Genomic DNA, 27,575 nt, shown 5'->3' with positions numbered 1-27,575 from the left:
GCTGACAGCTCAGAGCCTGGAGTCTGCTTCGGATTCTGTCTCCCCTTCTCTCTCCCCTTCTCCCACTCATGCTCTTCCTCTCTCAAAATTAAATAAACATTAAAAAAAAAAAGGAAGAAGATTCAAAAGGTAATATTTTATGTGTATATAGTCTCTTACAAGTTACAAAGCATTTGCGTGCAGTTTTCAATAGCTTTACCTAACCACTTGATAACTTTTTACATTTTATATTTCTATAACTTTTAATTATATAATCTAATTTATATTACATTAACTTGTATTATTAAATTATATTAATTTAATTATATAGGTTATATAATTTCAGAGCTAAGGTCTTCAAGGAATGTTTTTACTTACGTTTGACCATTTGAACTTAAAAAGTTACCTTGGAGGGAAACTAGGGCAAATAAATGAAATTTTTGTGTTTGAAGTTGAGGCGGCCATATTTTGTACACACAGTTACACGTCATAAGTGGCTTTGCTTAGGGAAGCTCTTTCTGATGAATTACAACCAATTTTAGACTTAAGAGATAAACCATAGAAGAGATAAACCTATACTTAGGTCTTAAGTATATATGATAGAATTGAATGTGGGGGCCAAGCCAACCAAAGAAAATAATTAAATTTATAAAGGTCCCTAATTTCTAAAAAAATGCTGAACCACCTTCCAGTGCCCAGTCTCTGGTGTGTCCTGACTAATTTGTAATTAGTGAGTAGGAGGGAAGGTGGTAGGTCACGTGGCTTATACAGCATAAGGGCAAAGCAAGGAGAAAATAAAAACTCCCACTGAACATTGCTAACATCTCATCTCTTCATTCTTTCCACTAAGTCCTTCGTAAAGTGTGATGGTGAACATAACAGGATACGCTGTTTGCTAATAAAATCAGAACAAGATTATCTGATAATAGTGAGAGAGGCTTTATTGACTACAGTGTAAGCTAAAGCATGGAGAAGAAATAACCACTTAAAAACACCAAGACCCTTACATAATAAAGGTTAAGAAATAAATTAAGACTCCCGCTGAGCTGAGGTGTGCTGGGAAGAACAGGCCTCATTCACTTCGGTCCTTGGGCTCTCGGTACTTCCACTGGATGTAGTCAAAGATGTCTTTCTCACTATCCACTGGCAGAGGCTCTCCAGCAACTCCTACGAATACAGAGAGAAAAGAAACTTACCCACAAGCCAGTTTTGGAATTTGGTTATGGGTTCAGGGAAGACAGGTGTATGGGGCTCACTTTCAGAAGAAAAAGAGGATGGTAACCAAGCCACCAAAAATAATATGACCACCCTACCTCCCATCCTCCCACATGGCTTGTGTTTGAGCTTTGTCACATACACTCACCGTCCTACAAAAGTAACCTGGGCATCCCCCTTGGAACCACTGAAGTGACCCTAATCCATTATTTCCCTCTGCTGGATCTCCACCAGAGCCACCAGGCATCATATGAAATACTCCAGTTTCCTTTGCAGCTTAAAATGTGGTCCCTGGACTAACAGTACTGGCATCACCAGGAAGCTTACTAGAAGTGCAGAATCTTGGGCCCCCCCATTAGAATCTTCATTTAATGAGGACCCCACCTGGCTCATCCACATATTTACGTGCGAGAAGTACTGCCCTCATCTACAGGGAAGGAAGTCCTATACTTGGGAGGACAAAATACCAAAATCGTCACTTTCCTAGTAGAGAGCAGTAAACCATACAGTGGTGAAATGTTAACAAGCATAGAGTAAGTTATTCTTACTCTTTAAACTTTTCATTTATTAATTTTATTTTTGAGTAATCTCTACATCCAACACGCAGTTTGAACCCACAACCCCTAGATTAAGAATTGTACGCTCCACTGGCCGAGCCACCCGGGCGCTCCTAAACTTTTTTTGGTATTTAAAATTTTTTCTTAAAGTAAGCTCTACACCTAAAGTGTGGTTTGAATTCATGACCCTGACATCAAGAGTTGCATGCTCTGCCAAATGAGCCAGCCAGGTGTCCCAACTCTTCAGAAGTCTTGGAGATACATTAAAAACAAACAAACAAACAAAAACCCTACTTTAAACTAGTAAGATTTTTTTTTAACTGACCATCATATTAATTCATTCTAATAGAACCAGAAATAACTTTTGCCATCATGGATTTCAAATGAGGGCTTGATAGCATGTATGGAATAAAGGCCCTTTTGTTGCCGGAGGGACTCACAATACAAAGAAACTACAATTAGCTGGCATAATTACTTAAAAGCTTTTTAGAGAAACCAAAGCTGCTAAACAAAAATATATCTGAAAATAACTTTCTCTCCGGATGACTGGGATTACCTCTAATGCACACACAAATACCCACCAGTGACTCCCAAGGGACGGATTGTGTATTCATTGATTGTGAAGCCCTTTTCTAGGGCATGAGCTCTCATATTCTTATTGAAAATATCACTCCCAGTAAAATAGAGAACACCGCAGTAATACTGATCCTTGGGTATCAACCTAAAATACATAAGTAAAGTAAAAATAAGTAAATAAACAAATCTTTCACCACACATTTCAAACTTAGCAAAAATAGGATTCTTATAATCAATAAGTCACAAAACACCTAAAATAGGTCCATATGGTTTAATAACCTACGGAGGAGACTATCATCAGGTAGATTGTTCAAATTTCTCCGACCCTGCAGTTGGTCTAGATTTCAGTAAACTATGCTCTGCAAGAGGTGTGGAGAAACAAAAAGCAGTATCACTTAGTACGACCAACATCCTCCAGGCAGGAAACTACTTTTGAGTTGTGGAAGGCATCATGGTGAGATGCAAATCTAGACAAAATAGATTAGACTCTATAGACAGTCATTATTCTTTACATATTTTCAGGCTACACACTGTCTACAGCAGGAACATATAGCCCTTCAGAATGAAAAGGGGTTCTAGGCATTTATATATGAACTCCAAGATATACAGAAGACAAAGGAAAGAGAAAAGAAGCAAAAAGTTAATAGGTCAGCAACAAATTTTGAATAATACCTTATATCAATTCTCCTGTGTGGATACTCCTTTTCATCATTTTTACTGGGAAGCTGGCAAACACCCTAAAATGGATATTTCAAAGAATGCTTAAAGACGTTTTCAAACTTCAGGCTTAACTTCAATAGAATGGTGTTAAATGTGAGGCTTTTGCTTTAAGCGCAAGCATGTTTAGAATTCTGCACACTTTTAAGGGAGCCTGGGTGGCTCAGTTGGTCAAGGATCCAACTTCAGCTCAGGTCATGATCTTGCAGTCTGTGAGTTTGAGCCTCGCATTGGGCTCTGTGCTGATAGTTCGGAGCCTGGAGCCTGCTTCAGATTCTGTCTCTCCCTCTCTCTGCCCCTCCTCCATTTACGTTCTGTCTCCCCCTTTCTCTCAAAAATAAACATTAAAAAAAAAATTCTGAGCACTTTTAGTTGGCTTTCCTACATGCTCTGTCTATTGTCGCCACCTTCCTATTACACTTGGTGGCAAATAAAGAAGTACATGCAGGCAAGGATTCTAGGTATGAGGATTTGGCCTTTATAGGATTCTAAACAAGAAGCTAACCAGGGAAAACATCAGACATGAAAGACATAGACCAAAACAAACAGGGAAAAGCAATTTGGAAGAAACAATTACTATTCAGGGAGAAGAACACAAAGAGCTATGAGTAATATTTCAGATGACAGAAAATATTCCATCCATGAAGTAGGGGTAGAATACCACAGAAAAAGAACACTTAAGGAAAAGGTTTCAATCAAAATTTAAAATATGATAGAAGTAGAGTATAAAATTGAAGAAACCTCCCAGAAATTAGAAAAGACAGAGAGATGAAAAATAAAAATTTAAAAGCTAAGCAAATTAAAGGATCATTTTCCTCCTTCTCTACAAGTGAGTTTTCATTATACTTCTACAGTTTGCAAACACAAGTTATCAAGGTCTATTTAGCAGTCTTTCCCTTTCTAGACAAATGGACCAAAATTCTGGACTGGGGAGCAACTCATAAATATATAAAGAGCTACAAACATCAAAAAATTCAAATTAAATGTTTCAAGTGTCACATTCTAAGAAAACTACACATGTGACAGGCTTCTGGTCCTAAAAACAATGGACTAAGTACACGTCACTAAAAGCTATACTTTTTCACTCAGTAACGTGGAAAAATTACAATCTAGAATCTAAAATGGGCATTTTCTTTAGCTGTTCCTATGGCTGGAATATTAAATGAAACCTGTTTATCTTCAAAATATGAAAGCTACCTTCTTAGGCATTAACAAGTTCCAACTGAACCTTCAAATGGATCAGCAACACTTTCCACCTGGAATTACCATGAGGTATTATTACCTTGCGGATATGGAAGTTTGGGTGCCACAAGCCATGATCTTGCTGTTTGTCACATCAGTAACAGGATTTCATCTAATGGCTTTGTTCCTTTCCTCAAGGCTCATTTAATTTCCTGCACTTTTTCTGAAGTGCTAAGGTTAAAGAATTTCTCTGTATTACTGTAAATTCTTTATTAGATTGAGTGGATTAGTTTTGTTTGGCATTTCATTTGGGTAGCTTCATGCTGAGCCATCTGAAATAAAGCCTCTTTCATTTCCCCAGGGAAGTCAAAGGATCTTCTATTGTCCCTTGAATCCTTACTGTAAATATTTCACAGAAAATCACCCAGGCCAAACTTGCACAAAATGCTAAAATCTGAATGGTACTCATTATATAAAGCAAACAGGCATCTAAATGCAAGGGAAATTTTTTCTTTTATCCAAATGTCATTTTATTCACAGGAAGAATAACAATTATCTAAAGATAATGGCTTTACAAGATCTGGAATATTAACCCTGGCTTTCCTGAGGTTTGGTGGCTCCTAGTTTAAGGAATTCGTGCTTTGAAGAGAACTTGAAAAAGACATGAATGGTCATATCTTTAAAATTATTTAGTCAGTAGTTACAGAAACAAGAGATTTTGAAATCAAGTGGATATGGAATGAGAATGGTTTATTCCACTTTGTTGTTACCGTTGCTGTTGCTTAAGTAAACTCTATGCCAACATGGGGCTTGAACTCATGACCCTGAGATTAAGAGGCACATGCTCTAAAGACTGAGCCAGCCAGGCACGCAGATTTATTCCATTTTCTAAGCTGAATTTGTTTTCCAGCCAATTTCCTTTCAGAAACTTAGAGATCTCAACTTCTTTGACTCTTTGCTGAAGCTCATGCACTCAGGTCCGTGCTCTGATTCCTGCCAGGCTCTCTGACTGGCTGACTCCCTTACCTCAGGTCCTTTTCCAAGTCTTCTCTTCTCAAGGAGGCTGCTTCTGACCATCCTATTCAATGCTGTTTCCTACCTGTCCATCTCCCCATACCCTCCTTTTCTTTTTATAAAAATAGTACTTATTATCTTAACCTAACATGTGACTTACCTATTTATTATGGTCCTTATTTTTTTTTAATTTTTTTAATGTTTATTTAGTTTTGAGAGAGAGACAGAGCGTGAGTGTTGGAGGGGCAGAGAGAGAGGGAGACATAGAACCTGAAGCAGGCTCCACGCTCTGAGCTAGCGGTCAGCACAGAGCCCAACGCAGGGCTCGAACTCACAAACTGCAGGATCATGACCTGAGTAGAGATTGGATGCTTAACCAACTGAGCCACCAAGGCACCCCATTATGGTCATTGTTTACCATCACTCCCTTCCCACACCCTCCAACTATAAATTCTCCTGAAATTCACTGATACATGCCAGGAGATGTACTGGAAAGTGGTAGATGCTTCATGCATATTTGTTGAACTGACTGAACACACGTTCTCATCCTATTGGCACTCATTCTCCCTGTTTTGTTTTCTCACATCACCATTCTCCCTTACTCTCTGTCCCTCTTTTTGTTTCCCAATTTAATCCCTACCAGGTTGCTCTCCTCTACTGAAAACAGAAATACTTTGTCTATATATTATATCATATCATACTATATTAGCATAACACTTTGTACAACTCTGAAGATTGACTCTATGAAAATAGTGGTACAAACCCTTCAAAGTGTCCATGTATGATACTTCATTTGATCTGTATCACCGTCATTTGACACAGCTCAAGTATATCATTTTATAGGTAAAAATATTAAAGCCTTAGAGAGGTAAAGCAACTTGCCTAATGTCACACAGTCCTTTAGTAATGGAGCCGAAATACGATTTTAGAGTTTCTGTATTTTCCTCCACAATGCAGCATACCAACACATACCCTTTCTTTGCAACAAGTTACCAATTACCCTTATTGCCCCCACAATCAATTGATTTGAAAGCTAACCTGGATTGCTCCTCATCCTAACATATACCAATTATAAACGTCAAACAGCAGGCTCACACGTGGCATTTTGTAGGCTTCAGAGAATATATGAGCCACATGTACAGTCTCCAAACTTTATACACAAACCATCCACTAAGCTGGATTCCTATGTCACAACATAAAGTTTCTTGCTCAAATTGTCAACTGGGTCTTCTATACTTTAAAAACAAACAAAAACCCACTTTCTTATTATTTTCACCTGTTTTCTTTTGGAAAATAGATTTGGGGAATTCTCTTTTTGGCAATAACTGTATACGTGCTGTTAGGAATACAACTGAGAGAACGGGAAGGCAAGATAGAGTGAATGAAGGCTTCCAGCCTTGTCCTAGGATTGGTGAGTGGCCCTAGTCTTTCAAGCACCACATGTATAATAAGGTCTGAACCAGCCTGGTTTGTAGCAGTCACTAGAACTGGGCTGCCAGCCAAAGGCCTTCTCTTCTGTGACTGAGCACTTCCTGGGGTAACCCAATTCCACCACCGCCAGCAATGCTTTATGTATACATACACGTGGCTACCCACCTTTCCTTTTTAGGTTATACCCAGCCCACCAGCTTGTAATTTTTCTTTGTATTCTTGCTAGCTGGATTACTAGCCTCTGTTGGTGTTTCCTCTGGATCTCTGAGCACAGCAGAATACTGTTCAGACTGCAAAGAAAATGCTTCTGCTATTGCATTGCATAAAACACCTTCCTGGTCGCTAATTCTGAAAAGAGCTGATGCCCTTCCCCAGTAGGAAGTCCTAGGGCCTTTCACAGAGATGACTAGAGGAGGTAGACAGGCCAGAAGGGGTCCCCAGAATATGCCCAGGCATACCAGGACACTTTCCTACAATGAAAAAAGAAATTCAGCTTGTCTAGCACATGTTATTTTTAAGATTTTATCTGACTGAATGCTCTTTAAATATAAGATTTATGCAGATTCATTTTGGTGAATAAAATCAATCTCAATTTAAAAGGGATGTTCCTAGAACTTATATAAACCCTATTTTTAATCACATCTCACATGTCTATATTTCTGGGCATAGAGTAAAAGCTCCAAATTGGACAGATTTGGGAGAACAGTTCATAGATTTAATTCCCAAAGACTTGACTATCGTCTAGACTTTTTATTTTTACCTTTTCTAAAGTTCTTTTGAAACATTATAAAATGTGACCAACTTTGGCAATGCAGTTTCATAGCCCATTAGGATCACCATGCTGAATTTAAGACATGATTTTTTTGTGCATCTGATTAAAAATACACAACATAAAGTTTATATTCACATTGTTGTACAACTATCAGCACCATCTGCCTCCAGAACTTCATCTTCACCAAGGGAAACCCTGGATCTGTTAGACACTAACTGCATGTTCCCCTTCCCCACAGGCCCCTGGCGAGCACCGCTCTACTTTCTGAAGGACTATCTATCTCAACCATCTTATCCCACTTTTGGGTAAAGCCACTATCAAATTATGCAATGAGACTCTTTCTAGTATTAGCATTTCTACTCCCCCAAAGTACAATCTCTTTCCATTTCAGGCACATACTTGGGAAAAGGGGACATGGAAAAACGGCAACTTAGAGTACACAGTTAAGTGAGCAGCAGAATAAAGGTAGCCCTTTATTACCTTAGCCCTAGATTTCTATTTGCCTTCCTGTCAGTTTTTACACAGGGATATTTCCTAACCTCTTCTTAATTCATTTCTCTTGAATCGTCAAAGCTTAATTGCCTGGAGGCCTACACAATTTTAACAGTTCATCATGATGGTTTCACCGTGAAAATCTCTGCAAGTGTCCCCTTTGTTAACTCCTCCGTCTGTCAGGCTGCATAACATGTTTGTACCACATGCCCTCGTTTCTTCTCTTTCTTTGGTGCTGTAACAGATTAACACTCTTCAGACAATTCTAATCTCACTTACTGAAGAATTCCGTGTCTGAGAATATTTGCTATTTCAAGGAAAAACTTATGATGCGTCGTAATTACAGAAATTTTAATAAGAGCAGATTATGCCCAACTGTGTATTCCAGTAGCTCAGATTAGTTACAAGTGGGGAATTTAAAACAAAAGTCTTTACTAAAATATTCTGAGATTAGCATCATGTTAATTCTTCTCTAAACTCTCATAGATATCCTATTTATTGTCTGTAATACTAAGAATACTGAGAGTCACACAACTCAGAATGGTTACTGAACAGTTTCTGAGACTTTGCTCAGAAGTGTTAACTCAAACAAGAACTTACCATGAACTTGGTTTCACCTTTTGACAGAGTATCTGTAATAAAATGGACCTTCTGTAACTGTTCCACAACACGATGTAACAGTTTTGGCTATAGAAACACAATTGGAAATAAGAAAAACAATTATTCTTTTATAGCATTATAAAATAGCATGGAGAAATGTCCAGTTTTCCTCTAAGTACTTTCTTCTTCTAACACAAAACTCATTTATCAAATGAAACATATTTTTAGAAACCATCATTTTTTACCACGATCATGATACTCCCAAATGTCATTTGCGTTTATCTGTTTCATTAAATCAAAAAGTTAGTTGCTTCATCTTTAAAAGGTATGTTCCAGGGGTGCCTGGGTGGCTCAGTCAGTTGAGTGTCTGACGTAGCTCAGGTCATGATCTCCCAATTTGTGGGTTTGAGCCCCACATCAGGCTCTGTGCTGACAGCTCAGAGCCCGGAGCCTGCTTCGGATTCTGTATCTCTCTCTCTCTCTCTCTGCGCTACCCCCACTCATGCTCTCTCGCTCTCTCTCAAAACTAATAAAAATGTTCAAAAATAAAAATTTTTAAAAATTTATATACTCCAAAATAAAAAAAATGTTTTGCTTTCATGGGTTTTCTAACAGGGATAAAGTTTCTTAATGTAACATTTTTTAGGAGAAAAATATTCCCTTAATGAAAACCTGAATATTAGAGTGGGTATTTCTAAAATATCCATGATAGACAATAAATAATTCTAGAAATGTTGTACTAAGTTTCTTTTTTGAAAAATTAGACTGTCCCCCCACCTACCAGTTCCTTGCAGAAAAACACCATTGTATATCCCTTTGAACCACTAACTTTGCCTTTCACAGAAGTCAATCAGTAGAGACTACTGCAACTAACTTTCCAGAAAGATTAAAGCAAAAAAACCCATTCTGAAATATCCAACTATCATTTAGAAGGGGAGCCTGTGGGGCTCAGCCAGTTAAGTGTCTGACTCTTGGTTTCAGTTCAGGTCATGTTGTGAGACTGAGCCCTGTGTTGCGCTCTGCACTGGGCATGGAGCCTGCTTCAGATTCTCTTTCTCTCCTCCCTCTGCCCCTCCCCTGCTTGCACACACACATGCTCTCTAAGAAAAAAAAAGGAAAAGAAAATGGCATTTACTATTGTGTAAGACAGCATATTTGACTCTACATTCTGCAGTACCTGTTTAGTTGACTCAGAGGTAAAGCTTGGATGGGTCAGAAGGACATCCATGTCACCACTGGACTCTGCACCTTTGATAACAAAAAATATGTATGCAATTCCTTCTGTAAATTTAGAAATTAGAAGGCAAACACAAAACCAAGTGACGTCACATTGAGGAGTCTTACTTCTCATAGACTAACTTTATATCTCACTGCACTTCATATTGAGAATTAGTTAAAAGATTTCAATTTTCTGTCCAACTGTTCAGGTATACTGATAGAAACTGCAGAATCTGGGATAACAAAAGTAATTGGCATTAGATATGCATTATATACAATTGGTGAGTTTAATGTATTAAAAATGCACCTAAATACTCAATAATGAATAAAAACAATATTGAAAGTCAACATTTTTCCAAAGAAGATATACAGATGGCCAACAGACACATGAAAAGATGTTCATCATCACTCATCATCAGGGAAATGAAAATCACAAGAACAATGAGATATCACCTCACACCTGTCAGAATGGCTAAAATCAAATCCACAAAAACAAATGTTATGGGATGTGGAGAAAAAGCAACCCTTATGGACTGTTGGTGGGAATGCAAACTGGTGTAGCCACTGTGAAAGACAGTATAGAGGTTTCTCAAAAAATTAAAAATAGAATCACCATATGATCCAGCAACTCTACTAACAGGTATTTACCCAAATAAAATAAAGACCACTAATTCAAAAAGCTACATGCACCCTTATGTTTACCGCAACATTATTTACAATAGCTAAGCAATGAAGTATCCACCAATAGATGACCCAAGTGTTCACCGATAGATGAACAGATAAAGATGTAGTCTGAATATACAATGGAATATTACTCAGCCATAAAAAAAGAACGAATCTTGCCGTTTGTGACACTATGGATGGATGTAGAGTATATTATGCTAACTGAAATAAGTTAGTCAGGGAAAGACAAATACCATATGATTTCACTCGTGTGTGAAATTTAAGAAACCAAACACATGAACAAAGAAAAAGTGAGACAAACTTAAAAACTGACTCTTAAATATAGAGAATAAACTGATGGTTCCCAGAAGTGAGGAGGGTGAGGGGATGGTGAAACAGGTGAAGGGGATTGAGAGTACACTTCTCATGGTGAGCACTGAGTAATGCATAGAACTGTTGAACCATTATTTTGTATACCTGAAAATAACTATTTGTTAATTATACTTAAATTTTTAAAAGTTAAAAAAATAAAATTTAAAAAAATTAAAAAGGGTAAATCTTCATTATAAAAAGAGCTTTAAAATACAACTATGAACACTATATATCTAAAAACTTCAAATTAAAAATATGCTCTAGCTCTGCAAAGGTTAATCAGAAAATCCATTTCAATTCTTATGAATGAATATTAGTAAAAATTACTATTATGGTATCATGGATAAGAAGACGGCACTTCATAATGACTTCGGGTTTAATTTTGATTCCCACTCTACAACCACATAACTTTAGGAAGGTTACGTATAGTTATTTATACTTTCTTTTATTATAAAACTATAAAATCTTGTCTCCATTTAAATGGATTTTTTTTCACTTTAAATGCCTTTTCTTTACAATATTACAAATGAGGACTGTATATTCCTTTAGACCTCAGTTTCTCTGTCTATAAATTACTAAAAACTACTCTATTGGCCACTGTACAACTAAGAATAATATGTGAAAGCATCTAGAATAGTGCCTGCTGCATAGCTGGCATAAAATAATACTGTTTAACTCCTTTCTTTGCATTTTTGTGAGTGCAATATATGCAAAACACACTTAGTCACTGAGGATACGGCAGTGTCCCTGCGCCACCTCTCTATGCATCAGTATCTTTAACCAGATATTTAAACATAAAGACTGGATTCAATGTGTGCCGATCCCAGGACATTCATAGAAGGTATTTTAAGAAAGAAAATTTTGTCTTCTTTTCTTCTCATTTCTTTCTCTTAAAAGTTGTGTCTTTTACCATCAACCTACCAACAAAAATGTATTACTCTATCCATTTAAAAAACAAAACAATTACTTTAGCATATAAAGGGAAATAACTCAAGAGTCTATTAACAAAGGACCAAATAAATAAAGTATGAAACACCACATTGCCAAATGTTATGAAGCTATAAAGAATAAAGAATAAGCATGCTCTCTATTTACTGATACGGAAAAGATCTCCAAGATATCTTTTTACTAAGAAGTAAGGTACATATTGTGTAAATATTATGTTACTTTTGTGAAAGAAAGGGGAGGAGGACACCAAGATTGTTTATTCACTGGGTAAAGACAATGATGAACATACAATGGAATGTAAAAAAAAGAATGCGATCTTGTCATTTTTGACACTATGGATGGGCCTAGAGGCTTTGTGCTAAGTAAAATAAGTCAGAGAAAGAGAAATACCATATTATTCATTTATCTGTGGAATCTAAAAATCAAACAGAACAAAACAACAAACAAAACAGAAGCAGACTTATAAATACAGAGAACTGGTGGTTGCCAGAGATAGGGGCAGGTGAGGGGATGGATAAAATAGGAGAAGGAGCTTAGGAAGTAAAAGTTTCCAGTCATAAAATAAGTCACGAAGAGGAAAAGTACAGCAGAGTTAACACAGTCATTACTGCATTCACACTGTATGGTGGCAGACGGTAACCACACTTACTGCAGTGAGCACTGTGTAGTGTCCAGAACTGTCATCACTATGTTGTACACCTGAAACTAATATAACACTATATGTCAACTATACTGCAGTAATAACATTTTTTTAATAAATTAAAAGAATAAAAAACAAAAGGGAAAAAATAACGTATATTCACATTCATTTATATTTACATGTAAAACCACTGAAAGAAGGCACAAAAAAGTGGTCATTAATGGACAGTGGTGGAAGGGAGTGGAGAAAGTGAACTAGGACAGAGTAGAATGGAAACTTCTTAGTGTATACCTTTTTTATATTAAAGCATGCAACCATATAATGTACTCAATAAAAGCAAAAATAGAAATATTGAAATCCAGAAAGGCTGTCATTTTCAGTTGAGCATGCATTTAGCCTGCTGTGTATCCAAGTCTGTGTTCTGAAAATACACATTCCGTGGCCCCACCTAAAAGGATTATTTAGTAGGTTTGTAGCAGGGTACAGCAATGTCTATTTTTCTTTTTAAACTTTCTAGATATTTCTGATGCACAGAAAAACTCAAACAACTGGTTAACTTTAATCCTCTCATTTTGCAAGTACGGAAAATAGGATGTGAAGAGACAGAATACTTCAATCATATAGTGACAGCAGATTGGCCTCAGTACCCAGGTCTTCGGTCCCAGTCCAATGTTCTTTCTTTCAACAACTATGCATGTGGCACTCTCCTCTCCCCAACTCCAGATTCTTAAAGCAGCTACCAAAAACTTGTGATCACTCTTCACCTACCACTTAAGCAACACTCCAAAGATGGCGAGAGACTCAGTCAGATGACTTCCAGAAGTTCTAAATCAAGTTTTTGTATTCCAGTTTTTAAAGTTAATATTTTGACATTTATATCACCCTTCCATAATCTGAGCCAGTAAGAAACCAGGATTCTCTTGGTTCTCACTTGGCTCACATTCACATAGAACGAGATAAGGACTTGGTTGTTGTGAGAACTGGTCTGAACTAGTGCTTCAGAGACAACATCTTTAGACTCATTACAGAAAACTTAGAAAATAAAAAAAGTTTAAAAGAAAAACCACCACCTACCCACAGCTTCACTAGCATCTAGCCAATCACTCCTAGGATTTTAACATATATATAATTATTCTATAAAACTTATTAAAACTAGTCATTAAAACATCATCCTATAATAAAATCAGGATGAATTTTCTCTAATTTTTAAGACATATTGCTATCTATAAACAAATAAACTTAGATAATATTCTACTGGATCTTAGTAAATCTATGAAGTAACACAAATCACATCTTTTTATTCCATTTTTTTGGGGTATACATTAGGCAATTTTAATATCAAGGCATGAATAACCTAAGATTAGGAAGTATGTTACCTCTTCTGAAACTGCCACAGACTGTAGCAATGTATTCAGAATCCACTTTTTTAACTTCATTTAGTACAATATCCTAATAGAAAAAAAATTAAGTCAGTATTCTAAAAATGGCTTTTCACCAAGTGACATTGTCAATTCTAATCAAAGAATACAATTCAACACACTCTTACTTGCATTTGTAACATCTCTTCACGAGGAATTCTTTTCTCAAAGTCCTCAAAATATCTATAAAGACAGAATGAGTAGACAAAAGATTTTTGTAAAATTTAAATCTTCTTAAAAAAATAAATTACCTTCCACGTCAAGTGTCCTTATACCCGTACATCATTTAAAAATCAAGACTAAGGCTCAATAAGAAGATAACAGTAAAACTGGGGTGTGAGGGTAAGTTTATTTCTTAACTTAGACTAAATTTTTTAAGTGTCATTCTTTATGCTATTCCAGATACTCCATCTAAACTTATTTTAAATAAACTTCACATTCCTATACCAAGAGTAAGTAAATATATTTAAGTTAGTATGTTTCCAAATTAGACTGCTCCCTACTGGCAAGTCATGGGGTTACAGTTTATTGCTCTTAAATCCTGCAAAGTTTTCATATTTTAAAACCTTATCCTATGAATCCAGGTAACATTATGCTATATGAAAGGAGCCAGTCACAAAATACCACATATTGTATGATTTCATTTATATGAAATGTCCAGAAAAGGCTAATCTATATTGAGAGAAAGTACATTAGTGGTTGTTAGAAGTGGTAGGGGGGTGAGGGTGTGGAGGGCGGGTGGAGAGAGAGGGGCAGCTAGAGAGAAATGGGGAGTGAATGCCAATGGGTATGGGTTCTTTTTGGGATATAACAAAGATGTTCTAAAATCAACTGTCGTGATGGTTGTACAACTCCATAAATATACTAAAAACCACTGAACTGTATACTTTAAATGGACGAATTGTATGGTATCTGAATTCTATTTCAATAAAGCAGTTATAAAAATATCTCAAACTGATAAAGCACCTGCTCAAAACCACCTCTCACAACAACCAAGTTCTTCAGATGATCTCGATTATGTAAATGCAAGGAAAGGGAGAACTACGCCATCCTGGTTTCGTACTGGCTCGGAGTCTTAGAAGAGCAGTGTGAGTTTAGAGGATTTCGTAAGGCATCAACGGGGCTAAACTGCCAACAAGACTATGTAAGACAGGAAGTGACACCTGCTTATGTACTACGCATTAGAAAAGGGGTTCCAGATTGTATCCAGCACACAAAATAACCACTAATGCTGATACACAACATTCCTGCTAGGTATTCCTACACAGTTATTTAGGTCTTTGAGTTTTTTTCTTTTTTTAACTTAGCATTCCACAGTCATATCCTAGCTTCTCGGGCAAACTCCAAACTTAAGAGCTACACTGACCCTGTTTATATCCTTATCCCAGACCTGACACAATGCTTTCTACAATAGTTAAGCACAAAATAAATACCCGCTAACTGACTGATGTACTAAGGCCTATGTGTTTTAAGGGAAAGTTCCTCACTAAAGTCAAGGGAATGAGGGAAATACTCAACACAAGAAAACAAACTAGAAGGCAATGACAAAATGTGTGAAAATAGGCATATTTTCCACAAAAATCTGCAACAAATCTTAGTATTCCTGAAATAGAAAAACGATTGTGTTTAGCTAAATTTGAAGAATTACTATAGTATATGAAAGAATGGCTATAAAAAATTTCACTTTTACATCTTAAGTGTCAAAATAAAAGGAAATTTGCTATCTTACTTCAGCCCAATTCGTTGATGATGGTTCAACTTATCTTCATTTTTCCTGAGATCTGTATAGAAGACATTTAAAGTTGAGGTGCTAATGTAAACATTTTTGGAAAAAAGTCACTAAATTTAGTGATCCTTTTTACTTTACAAAGAACTACCAGGAAAATACACTGAAATGACTTTGAAAAGATAAAAAAAAATTCAGATTTTAAGAACTAGATAAAACGTTCTTCAAATTCAATGTAGTAAAATCTAACAGATGATTTTATGATTTTTATTTACTGAATCAAAATTTAAATAATAGTTACACAGAATAATAGATAAAACACATCAGGATCATACCACACTTCACTGACTGTAGCAAAAAGCAGCCTTATAAGAACCCATATTGCTTAATTTATGGTTAACAGCAGCAGCAGAAGCCACAACTTCTGAATGTTTTAGGACTACGTTTGTTTATTTGTTCATTCACTCCATTTAACTAGTATTTTTTAGTAGTAACTTGTGCAGGCACTGTGGCTAAAATCCTGTTGAAAGGAAAAGTATTATCTTCATTATTTAAATTAAAAAGCTGTCATACCATAACATATTTTAAATCTAAAAGTGGTGTTCCTTTACTGGGCATGAGTACAGGAGTAAGCCTTGTTAAAGAAACAGCAAGACAAGTATGCTTCCAAAGCAATTCCTACAGCCACCTTTATATTCAGAAACATAAATTCTCTCTGGTGATTCAAAATGGAGAAAAATAAAAATCTTTATAATACATGGAGCACTTAATATTTGTCACAATTCTATGTACACAGTAAACACTGAAAATGCAATGGAAAAAATGAATTTGTTATATATAAGGATATAGATGTTGACAGTTATATTACATATCTGTGAATTGTGAAATAATGTAAAAACCATTATAGCAGATCTCTGACACTCCCAAGGGATGTAACTTTTGTTTAATAAACAAATTCTTGACCCCTCTAACCAATATTTCACTCAGATAAACCAAATATGCCACAGGCAGAAAAGCCCAAACCTTCTCTGAGATGCAGATATAGTAGAATTCATGATCTTGTTATGTGACTCACACAAATTCTTGACTTTGTAGTATTACTAATTAATCATGCCTGTTAAGAGTCAGTTACTACTTTTAAGTACTTACTAGGTACCAAGCACTGTGCGCTAAGTGCTTTACATATATTACTGCATTAAATCCTATGAGGCAGCATTATGATAGCATTTTGTAGCTAAGAAAGCAAAGCACCATGACCATCCATTGTAATAAAGTGGTGGAGAACAGATTCAAACCCAGGTCCATCTCTAGAACCTGTCCAGCTACCCATTTAGGTTTCTTGCAGATAGCTGAATCCACAAACATTAAACCCCAAATGCCACAGAGACACTGTAATAAATCTACCTACATATATAGTATATGCCCTTAAAAAACTATGGAGATAAATTATATTCAAAGAATTGCTATACTAGGTTTAAGGAAAATGTTTATAATTGCTTGACTTAGGCTCTATTTTTATCACTTCTTTGAAAGCAGAAATCCCTTCAGTAAGTCTTGCAAGCTTCTTACACAATCTTTCTCCATGTATCTCACTTGGCTTTTAGGCTGAATGTGTAGGATTCTGTTGTCTAAAATTTTACTAGAGAAACAAAGGCAATGTAAATTGTTTCAAAATCTGCAAATGAAATCACTGCATTTAAACCAAGAAGCCACTTGCTCTTCTTCTGAGTTACAAACCTGAACATGTTTAACACAGGAATAAAACTTCTACTTTATATCTACTCTCTGCTATAGAGTTAAAATGAGTCTTACCATTCCTATTTACTAGTTGAGAAAAGGTTTTTCAAGTTCTAGTTTGCTAGAGCATTAACCAACCTGCAGGAGCATAGTGACCTGGGACTGGTGACCCACTGTACATACTCACCTTCCAATGTTTTAATCCCTTCATCTACAAACTTCCTTGCAGCAGATGGACTACAAAGAAAGAAAAGCATTATTTCAGCATCAAGTGAAACTCAAGACCCATTAATAACAAATAACCAATTATGTCTTCTCTTGACAAACATGAAGAGTTACTGTGGAACTAAACAAGACCTGTTAAAATGTGGTGGTGATTTTATCCAAAGAGAAGAATTCTTGAAGCCTCAATCTGGGAAGACAACCGTGAACCTGGATATGAAAAAGACAACTAAGCAGCTGGGTGCTATAGTACACATACACCTTATTCATAAGACAGACATACAAACTGGAAAACAGTTCTTTCATTCAAATGATTAACTGAGGGTCTATTATGTGCCATATACTCTTCTAGGTGCTGAAAATACAGCAGGAATAAGACAAATAAATGCCTTGGTCTTATGCACTTACATTCCAGTGGGGAGAGAGAGAAAATAAATAGGTATATAAACAAATTTTTGAAGTATCAGGTAAATGAATTAAAATAGGATAATGTGACAGAGTGGCTGGGTCCTACTTTAGACTGGGTAGCAAAGGAAGCTCTGAAATGCTATTTAAACAGAAATTTCAATGACAAAGAGTAGTATTTGTAGAGAAACTGTGTGACACAGAAACATATTCATAGCAGAAGGCAATGTGGTACTAACAAGTAGAACTGAATTGGGAGTCAGGAAACATGGGTTCTAATTCCGACTCTGCCAGTTACCCCATTTTCTACATTTAGTGTTTCTGTCCAGAAAAAGAAAATAGTAACACAGATGCTCTTTAAAACAACTTATAATATTTCAGAATGGCCTGAAGTCCCGAAGTCATGCTCATTTTCAGTAAACTAAGTATAAGAATTTAATATATTTTAGACTAGCTTTCATCAAAATGTGGCTATTTAAAGGAACAATCATCACATAAATGCCTCATTCCATAAAGATGGGACTTAAGCAAAGCATTATAGCTTTAGTGTTTTTTTTGGGTTTTTTTTCCTTAAGATTTTAGTTTTTAGGGGCTCCTGCGTGGCTCAGTTGGTTAAGCGTCTGACTTTGGCTCAGGTCATGATCTCCCAATTTTTGTGAGTTTGAGCCCCGCACTGGGCTCTGTGCTGACATCTCAGAGCCTGGAGCCTGCTTTGGATTCTGTGTCTCTCTTTCTCTCTGCTCCTCCCACACTCTCATTCTGTCTCTCTCTCAAAACTAAATAAATGTTAAAAATTAAAATAAAAAAGATTTTAGTTTTTAGAGAATGGCATATCTTGACATTTGCAACAATGTGGCTGGAACTACAGTGTATTATGTTAAGTGAAATAAGTCAGGCAGAGAAAGACAAGTATCATATGATTTCACTCATATGTGGAATTTAAGAAACACAATAGATGAACACAGGGGAAGGGAAGAAAAAATAAGATAAAAACAAAAAGGGAGGCAAACCATAAGAAACTCTTAAAAAGACCGAGAACAAACTGAGGGTTGCTGGAGGGGAGGTGGGTAGGGGATGGGCTAAATGGGTGATGGGCATTAAGGAGGGCACTTGTTTTGCTGAGCACTGGGTTTAAAGTGTATGTAAAGTGATGAATCACCGAGTTCTACTGAAAACAATACTATATGTTCACTAATTTGAATGTAAATAAGGAAATAAATAAATAAACATTTTATGTTTTAAGTAATCTCTACACCCACTGTGGGGCTCAAATTCACCCCTTGAGATGAAGAGTCACATGCCCCACCAACTGAGCCAGCCAAGCACGCCACAGCCTTAATGTTTTAATGTTAATCTTTATGTTGTCAAGAAGTGTCAGAGAATCCCCCTTTGCTGCTAACTCAAATTTTAAGATAGAGATGCCTTCAGTAAAAATTGCCTAGATGTTTGTCCCAAATTTACAAGGTACTATGTTAGGTGCTATGGAAAAAAAGTTTGAATGCTTAAGATAAATATCATGCTTAGAGAGGCAAAAGAGGCATAATGTGGAGGTAGTGGTAAGTACACAAAGCAAGTGCAGGCGGAGGTTGGAAGGAGATGCTCTCTGACCGGGGACTCAGACTGGCTTTGTGAAGGAGGGAACATCTGCCTTGGCCGGACCCTGAAAGTAGAGGTGGCACCCGAGGAACCAGCCTCTGACATACGAGATATGGAAGAGAGAGCTGTATGGGCAAGGGCACAGAGATGGCAAGGTGCAGGTTTTAAAGGGAAACAGCATGTACTTATTTTGACTTACATAAAAAAATAAAACCAAGCCTACTACTGTGTCTGCTTAAAAAAGACTTCTTACCCGATGCCACTAACTCGAGTCAGGAAATTGATAGATGAACTCGTATCATCTTGCCGAATCTTTAAGAAAAAAAAAGTCTAATAATGATTTTGGAATGTTTTGAGGACTCAAATGATCTTATTGGAAATATATCAGTCTGCTAAAAGAACCATTTAATTTGCTTGTAAAACCATACAAAAGTATTCACAAATAACCTCAGTGGTTATAGATGAACAACAAAGCAAATGAAGATGTTTCATCTCTAACTTATCCAATACTTTTAAAGGCTTGTTCATAAAAGACCATAATTACTATCATCAGGGTGAAATAAAACCATAAAAATGCTTTAAAGAGTTTAAGAACAGAAATTCTAAAATATAACAATCTTTTATCAAAGTTTATAATCTACCTTCCAAATGATACAAAAAGCTAATTTTATTACAGATGCTAACAGTCTCTTAAGGGACACTTAAGAAGGGGCACCTGGGTGACTCAGTTGCTTAAGTGTCCAACCTCAGCTCAGGTCATGATCTCATGGCTTGTGAATCTGAGCCCCACATGGGGCTCTGTGCTGACAGCTCAGAGCCTGGAGCCTGCTTCAGATTCTGTGTCTCCCTCTCTCTCTGCCTCTCCTCTGCTCACGCTCTGTCTCTCTCTCTCTCTCTCTCTCTCTCTCTCTCAACAATAAACATTAAAAAAACATTTTTGAAAAATAAAGGACACATCAAATAAGTGAACATTTTAGGGGATCAATATTCAAATTTAAAAAAATAGAACACTTAAAGCCACAGACTCTTCTTCTGCCTCTTACCAAGTGAATGACATAAGTTAACCTGCACTGATGCTACATGAGCGTTGCCATAAAGACACTAGGGGGCACCTGGTGACTCAGCCCATTAAGTGTCCAAATCTTGAGTTCAGCGAAGGTTATAATCTCACAAATCATGAGATCAAGCCCTGCTTTGGGCTCTGTGCTAATAGCACGGAGCCTGCTTAGGATTCTCCCTTTCTCTCTCTCTCTGTCCCTCCCCTTTTCAGGCTTGCTCTCCTTCTCTCAAAACACACAAACAAAAAAAGCAGATACTATAATCAAATAAGCAAACAAGTTAAAATTTTACCTTTTCCAGCTTACGCAATTTTCCAGTGGCTAAAAATTCATCAATCTTTTCAGCAATTTTTGTTCCTACGCCAGGCTAATAGAAAATTAAAAACACAAAACTCATATAAACATAATGCTTACCAAATCACTCAAAGATAAAGTAGAAAACAGGAAATGAAAAAAAGATCACATGACCAATTTTGAAAACAAGAACATAGAAAATTGAGTCATAATGAAAATATATTCTCCCAACAAAATCCTTAAATAATTGACAAAAGAGAAGCCCTAATAAAACAATTCTAAATGACTTACTTTTTTAAAATAATTCTTGATGTAGAGAAATGACATAGAGTTGCATAAAGAAAAATATTAAAACCACTTGTTAATTTCATCACCCTGAAAATTAAAATAAATTGTAATTTCATCACCTAACATCTGCTCCACAGCCTTCTTTTCTGCTTATGTACAGAAGCAGTTATATGTGTATATACATGTATATACATGTGTGTATACATAGTTTTCTTACAGAAACAGAATCATACTGCTTAGTATTTTTTTTTAACTTGAAAACAGATCAGGAACAAATCTCCATATCAATATATAAATACAACTTCAGTATCTTTAATGGCTGCATAATATATCATAATTTACTTAACAAATACCCTACAGGTAAACATTTAGATAGTTCACAAATTTTAATACAACCATGTCATGAATCTTCTCTAGAGCAGAGGTTCTTAAGCTTTTGCATACATCATCATCACCTTGGGGATATGGTAAAACACAGAAAGCCAAGTCCCACCCTAGAGTTTCTGATTTAATAGGTTGCATTTCTTTCTTTCTTTTTTTTTTAAGTAAACTTTACACCTAACATGGCACTTGAACTCACGCCCATGAAATCAAGAGTCACAGGCTCTACCAACTAAGACAGCCAGCTGCCCCCATAGGCTGCATTTCTAATAAGTTCCCAGACAGTGATGCTGCTGGTGGTGTACCACACTTTGAGAACCGCTGCTCTAGAACTGTAGAGTTCAACATGGTAGCCACCAGCCACATGTGACAAACTAAGTTTACATGATGGAAATTAAGAAATGCAATTCCTCAGTCACATGAGCCACACTTCAAGAGCTCACTAGCCTAATGCAGCTCATGGTTATTGTGATGGACAGCACGGCTCTAGAACATGAGCCCCATGAGCGCGGAGATCTGTCTTTTTACTGCTGCACCTCAAGCACCGGAAGAATACTGGCATACAGGTGCACAACTAAGGACGCTTACACACATCTCTCTCTCCTGGTTCCCTCAGGATAAATTCCTCAAAGTAAAATTGCTGGGACAAAGGAGATAGACATTTTGCCAACATTCTGCCAAATTATCCTTCAGAAAAGCTGTAAATAACCAAGAGACACATCATTAGTAACTATACGTCATTTTCCACATCTTTATTCATACTTTATATTTATTAGTTTGATAGCACCATACAGCATCTTGTTTTAATTTGCAACTCTGATTTTTAGTGAAGTTGAACATTTTTTCATCCTGTTTTTTATCCTTTTTTTTCCCCTTTAAATACGACTTTTTTTTTTACAGTAGTTGTAGGTTCACAGCAAAACATCACAAAGTGCAGAGTTCCCATGTACCCTCAGCCCCCACACACGCACAGCCTCCACAATTATCAACATCCCTCAGTACAATGCTACTTTTATTATAACTGATGAGCCTACACTGAAACATCATCAACAAACTCCATAGTTTAGATAGGGTTCACTCTTGGTGGTGTTGATCCTTTTAAGTTAAAAGTTCAAATGCATAACAACATGTGTGCCAGGTATTTCCTACTGTCTCTTACCCCTAAGGTCACCCTTCTATATTCTTGACTTATTTAATGTTTAGTGAGTGTCTGAGGGCTACTGAACACATATTCAAGTTCTGAAAATGGCAATTATCAGATAGAAATGAATAAGATTTAGGAAGCAGAATAGACTAGAAAATGGAAACTGCCCAGGTTTCTCATTTTATCAGAAGATACATACTGACCTGCAGCATTTTAGGCCTAGGCTATTAACTAGACCTAACATTAAGGATTAAGAGACAAACACTCATTTTGGAAATATCAGACTTCTAGAATTATTGAAATGCACTCATTTGTGCCAAAAGAGTAGATTGGTGATTTTTAATATAATAGTGGAAAGGAATAATGATGTGATTTTCATATTTTTAATGTTTGCTTACTTTTGAGAGAGACACAAACAGACAGACCGAACATGAGCAGGGGAGGGGCAGAGAGAGGAAAACACAGAATCCGAAGCAGGCTCCAGGCTCTGAGCTGTCAGCACAGAGTCGATGTGGGGCTCGAACCCACAAACCATGAAATCATGACCCGAGCTGAAGTCAGACCTTAACCAACTGAGCCACCCAGGTGCCCCTATGTGATTTTCATATGAAGTCCAGTCTCATACAAAAGTAATTTTGGATACTTTTGTGGGGTTTTTTTAGAGATATACCATAAGTTCAGATTTGGGATAAAGTGCATTAGAACTTGCCAACAGTTTGAATCTAATAAATGAGCAGGTAATTAACATAAAAAAGTAAAGTCAATAGTGATAAAAGGGAAATGAATAGAAGCAGAAGTGGTTCCTGAGGTTAACACTGGTTCACCAGGAAAGAAGCTCAGAATTAAAGTTCAGTGTATTTATAAATTCCTTGGCTAGTCTATTTGGGGAGAATATACTAATGTTGAGAGCTGTTATGGTACCTATACACCACCAGGGTATGATTAGTATTGAGTAAGACATTCAAGATGAAGATGTGGCACAGGATTAATGTGGATAATCTGTCACTCAGTCATAAGATGTACAAGATTTATGGTAATTTCATGACTCTGAAAGGTGAAAATACAGGACAGTTATGGCCCATACTTTGAAGGCTATCATGAGAAAATTAAGGACAATCAAATATCAATACTTAAATTCTAGAGGACTTTTGTGAACACAAATGGGTAAAGAATAACAGAAGAAGGTGATAACTACCAGGCCTCAGACCAATCAAAAGCCACGTCCATTTGACATCTTTAACGAAAGATGAATTAAGATACAGTCCTCAATTTCAGGAACTTAGAATCTTTTAGTGAGCTTTGTATGAAAGAGAACAACCTATCAACAGGTAAACTTTCCTAGTATATTCTTAGCAATATTAATATAAATTACCAAGAGCTATGACCCTCTAGAAATTGTGACACACACAGTGACAGAGCATATAGGGCTTCGAGAAAATTACAGACAAGAGGGGTAAATGCAATAATATATTAAGGGGCTCAATTACGTGATTAGTAGGTAATCTCTTTGGGAACACCAGCTCTCACTAACTCACATAAATTCTTATACCTGGGGATCAGAAAAAGATAGCCATCGACCAGACATGCCAATACCATCCTGTCACTACATTCTTGAGGACTAATCCTCAAGCTGAAATTCATGAAATACATGTGAATCCATGTATATATGGCAGAGTATAGGAAAAAAATTGTAATAACATATAATTAAAGCAAAATTTTAATCCGCACTCTCCACAATAAAAACACTTTGACAATGAAACAGTATGAGTGATACAGCATCAATATTATTCCAAGAAACCGGGAGCAGTGTGGATCAGGGCAGCTTTGGAGAGGCAAATTTAGCTTGCCAGTTAAGCTCATCAAATCTGTACATGTGTGAACTCTACAATCGGCCTGCTCACTAAACTTACCAACTTCTTAGCTTCGGCTCCACTCTTTATTTTGTGTGGGTACTTTGCGATCACAGATGCTGCTTTTCTATATGAGGGGAAAAAAAAAAAGAAAATCAGAAATCCGAGGAGGTCTTAATTTTTCTTAAACTGGAACACATATCCAAGCAAATATTTAGCTTAAACTTTATCACAATAACTAGTTTTCCACATCTGTGTCAAACTTAAAAAACTCAGATGAACTGACAGATCACCTGCATATCTTTTAGAGGTATCTTGAAAATACGCACATTTGAGGATAGCATAATTTAAACTGTATATGTAAAACTAGAGAGATTCAGCCAACGAGTAGCCTTTCCTTTTTGGGATAAGCTAGTTTTCAGAAATGGTTCATAACTCTCATAAAAATGTGCCAGTGGTATTTAGACTACTAGAAACCAAATGGGCTTATGGATGGCTATTTTTAAATTCATGGCTTAAAACTGCAACTGCATTCTACCATGTCCTTATAGTTATATATATTTTTTCACTGCTCTCATCTCAGTTCTGCATAAAGCAGAATATTGAGTATCTCTGACCTGTGATTCTTGCCCATCTCCACACACACCCAGCTCAATAATCTGGTGACACACTGGGCACACACTGGGAGCTTACCAGTGGTATCCTGTTTATAATTTCAATGCTAAATATAGTTTGGCAATGATGCTGATAAAAGCCAGAATACATCTAAGTCTAAAGCATAAATACTGGGTAGTCTTTGTAGTCTTGGTTTTTCATTCTATTCTAATAACATATAGATCTTTAGATTTGGATTTCAACCTCTCCATTAGCATGTGACTGACGATGAGTCTGAAAAGGTAGGTTGAGGGCAGTTTGTTGAGGGAATTGTTTCAATAAAGACAAGTAGTACCAGACAACCGGCATTATGGGGCAAAGCCTGAAGGGAAAAAGAATTAAATCATGAAAGGGCTTTTGTATGCCACAATGCATTTGGGCTTTAACAAGGTGAAGAGGAAATCTTAATTATCTGATAAGGAACTATTTTCAAAAGAATACATTGGCCACAGCAAGAGAAATGTGTATCTGGGTAGGGAAATGCATGCAGGCATCACCTGATTCTCCAGACTGATTTCCCTACTCCAACCATACTCCATAAGCAAACTGAACTACCGACTCCCTGGAAAATGTTCTATTCCTTCAGGTCTCAACGCCTTGACACATTTTGTTTCCTTTCTTAGACTATTCTTCCTTTCACTTATCCCTTGACAGTCTCCTTCAAAACTAAACATCTCTCTGAAGCCTGCTGCAACACAGGATATAGGGTTGAGTATCTCTGACTTTTAGATCATCAAATGTGTGGATGATAGTACAATTACTTTAAACAGGAAGTCATAACAGTAAGGTAGGAAGTGTAGTCAGTTTTGAATTATGTTGAATGGGAAGGAAGGAGAGAGCTGAGGCTAATTTTGAAAGGGTCGAGATAAAGGTAACAGAGGCCTAAAAATCTGAAGAAAATCCAATGAGATAGATTTGGAGTCAATGACATAACCAGCATTCAAAGCCAAGAACGTTAAGACTGCCAGGGAAAGTATGAAAACGAGAAAAAAGGACAAAGGGCAGACCTCTGGGAACTACTAGCACTGAAACAGCAGAGGTGAAAGAACAGCTGGGAGGCCATCGCAGAGTTCCAGGGTAAGACCTGAATGCAGTGAGCTGATGGTGGATGCCAGTGAGGTCCAAAAAGATGAGATGTGGGTGAGAGCATTTTCAGAGAAAGGGAAGGATGGCAATTATACCACAGTGAGATAAAGAATGACTAGGGCTGAGAAAATCCAGACAAGAAACAGATTATTCAAGAAGCTGAACTGGAAAGTGGAGGAAAGAGGCAGGAGCTAGCTGGAGGATAGAAGGAAGTTAAGAAGGCTGCTTTGTTTTTGCTTGTAAGAGCTGAGGGACTTGGGAGGTGTCTGTGAGCTAAGGGGCACAAGTAACTGATGCGGGAAAAACGGCTATGATAAGGGCCCTGGTGAGATGGGTCAGGACGGGATGGATCCAAAGACCAGGCAAACACCAACCAGACAGAGATTTGAGTCCTTGAATTTCAAAGCACGGACCTCTCATCCACTGTCTTTCATTATGGCTTAAAAATCAAACTGCATTTTCAACAATTCATATTTGATGATGGGAAAAATACGTATCAGCTACACCTATTTTTCAGTCAGAATTGGGAACTGATCAGAAACGATCCTACAGAGCTCTGCCCAAAGTAACTCAGAAATATTGCAGTAAGGTACCACCACAGAGTCAATACCCTCAGAGTTCTTGCTTTTTTTCTCCTCTTGCATACGGTCCAAATACCCACTGGCCCCTCAGCCCTGTTAACTGCCACACGCCCCAGGACGCACGCTACCAGAGAGTGCTGCCCCGTCCCACCTGTAAGCATGGTACTTGTGGATTGCCTGGTTCACGTTCTTCTCAAAGTTTGCGAGTTCTGCAAAGGCAACAAGAGGCTCGGGTGAACAAGAACCACGAGTAAACAAACGAGAACTGAGTTTTGCAGAAGGGGATGTAACAGCTTAAGGGACAGTGACTCGCCGCTTCTACACGGGCCCGGCCGAAGACAGCCCAGTGACACGGGAGTCCCCAGGAGGGCTGACATTCAGCCACCAGCAATGGGCGCTGAAGGAAGATCCATACGGATGACTACCCGCTGCAAGGGGCCGGCCCCATCCACAGGGCTGTGGGGACGGGAAAGAAGGAAGGGAAGGCAGTGAGGTGGGAAGAAAGAAGAAAGCCAGCGGCGCCTGGCCCGGCGCTCACCTGTGAGCATGTCCGTGATTCCACCGTTGAGCGTCTCCTGCGGCGCCTTCCGTTTGCTCATGGTGGCCTGCACCCGAGGACCGCAGAGTGCTCAAAGCCGCGGACTAGCTCCCCCTTCCAGCTTTAAGGAGGGGCCGGGACTTGGAGAGGGGGGCAGGACCAACCCAGCCCCGGCAAAGCCAGCGCGACCCACTGAACAATGGCTGCCTCTGACAGGGGGC

At 37.4% G+C, this 27,575-nt stretch overlaps 1 protein-coding gene across 4 annotated transcripts; it reads right to left on the bottom strand.

Annotated features, from left to right (window-relative positions):
* Positions 1-894: 894 nt before the first annotated feature.
* Positions 895-27,575, bottom strand: POLB (DNA polymerase beta). 4 transcript variants are annotated; one of them, XR_003907604.1, is made up of 15 exons: positions 27,355-27,575; positions 26,968-27,025; positions 24,556-24,622; positions 20,831-20,905; positions 19,734-19,792; positions 17,445-17,494; positions 15,524-15,575; positions 13,923-13,977; positions 13,753-13,825; positions 9,713-9,783; positions 8,536-8,622; positions 7,130-7,141; positions 6,837-6,961; positions 3,000-3,064; positions 2,455-2,472 (listed from the first exon to the last, which is right to left on the bottom strand). XR_003907604.1 is itself a non-coding variant. In XM_029936546.1 (14 exons), exons 1-14 carry the CDS (start codon positions 27,413-27,415, stop codon positions 1,052-1,054), a joined length of 1,008 nt encoding a protein of 335 aa, XP_029792406.1. In that variant the 5' UTR covers positions 27,416-27,575; the 3' UTR covers positions 895-1,051. The 4 variants fall into 4 exon arrangements, 2 of the variants coding, with proteins under 2 accessions (XP_029792406.1, XP_029792417.1); XM_029936546.1 differs by lacking the exons at positions 6,837-6,961; positions 7,130-7,141 and adding an exon at positions 895-1,146 and having other exon boundaries at positions 2,333-2,472; XR_003907607.1 differs by lacking the exon at positions 7,130-7,141.

Source organism: Suricata suricatta, chromosome 1 (genome assembly GCF_006229205.1).
Source record: "Suricata suricatta isolate VVHF042 chromosome 1, meerkat_22Aug2017_6uvM2_HiC, whole genome shotgun sequence".
Classification (NCBI taxonomy): Eukaryota; Metazoa; Chordata; class Mammalia; order Carnivora; family Herpestidae; genus Suricata; species Suricata suricatta.
Note: the sequence above shows the minus strand (reverse complement) of the source record. Positions and strands in the feature narration are given on the sequence as shown.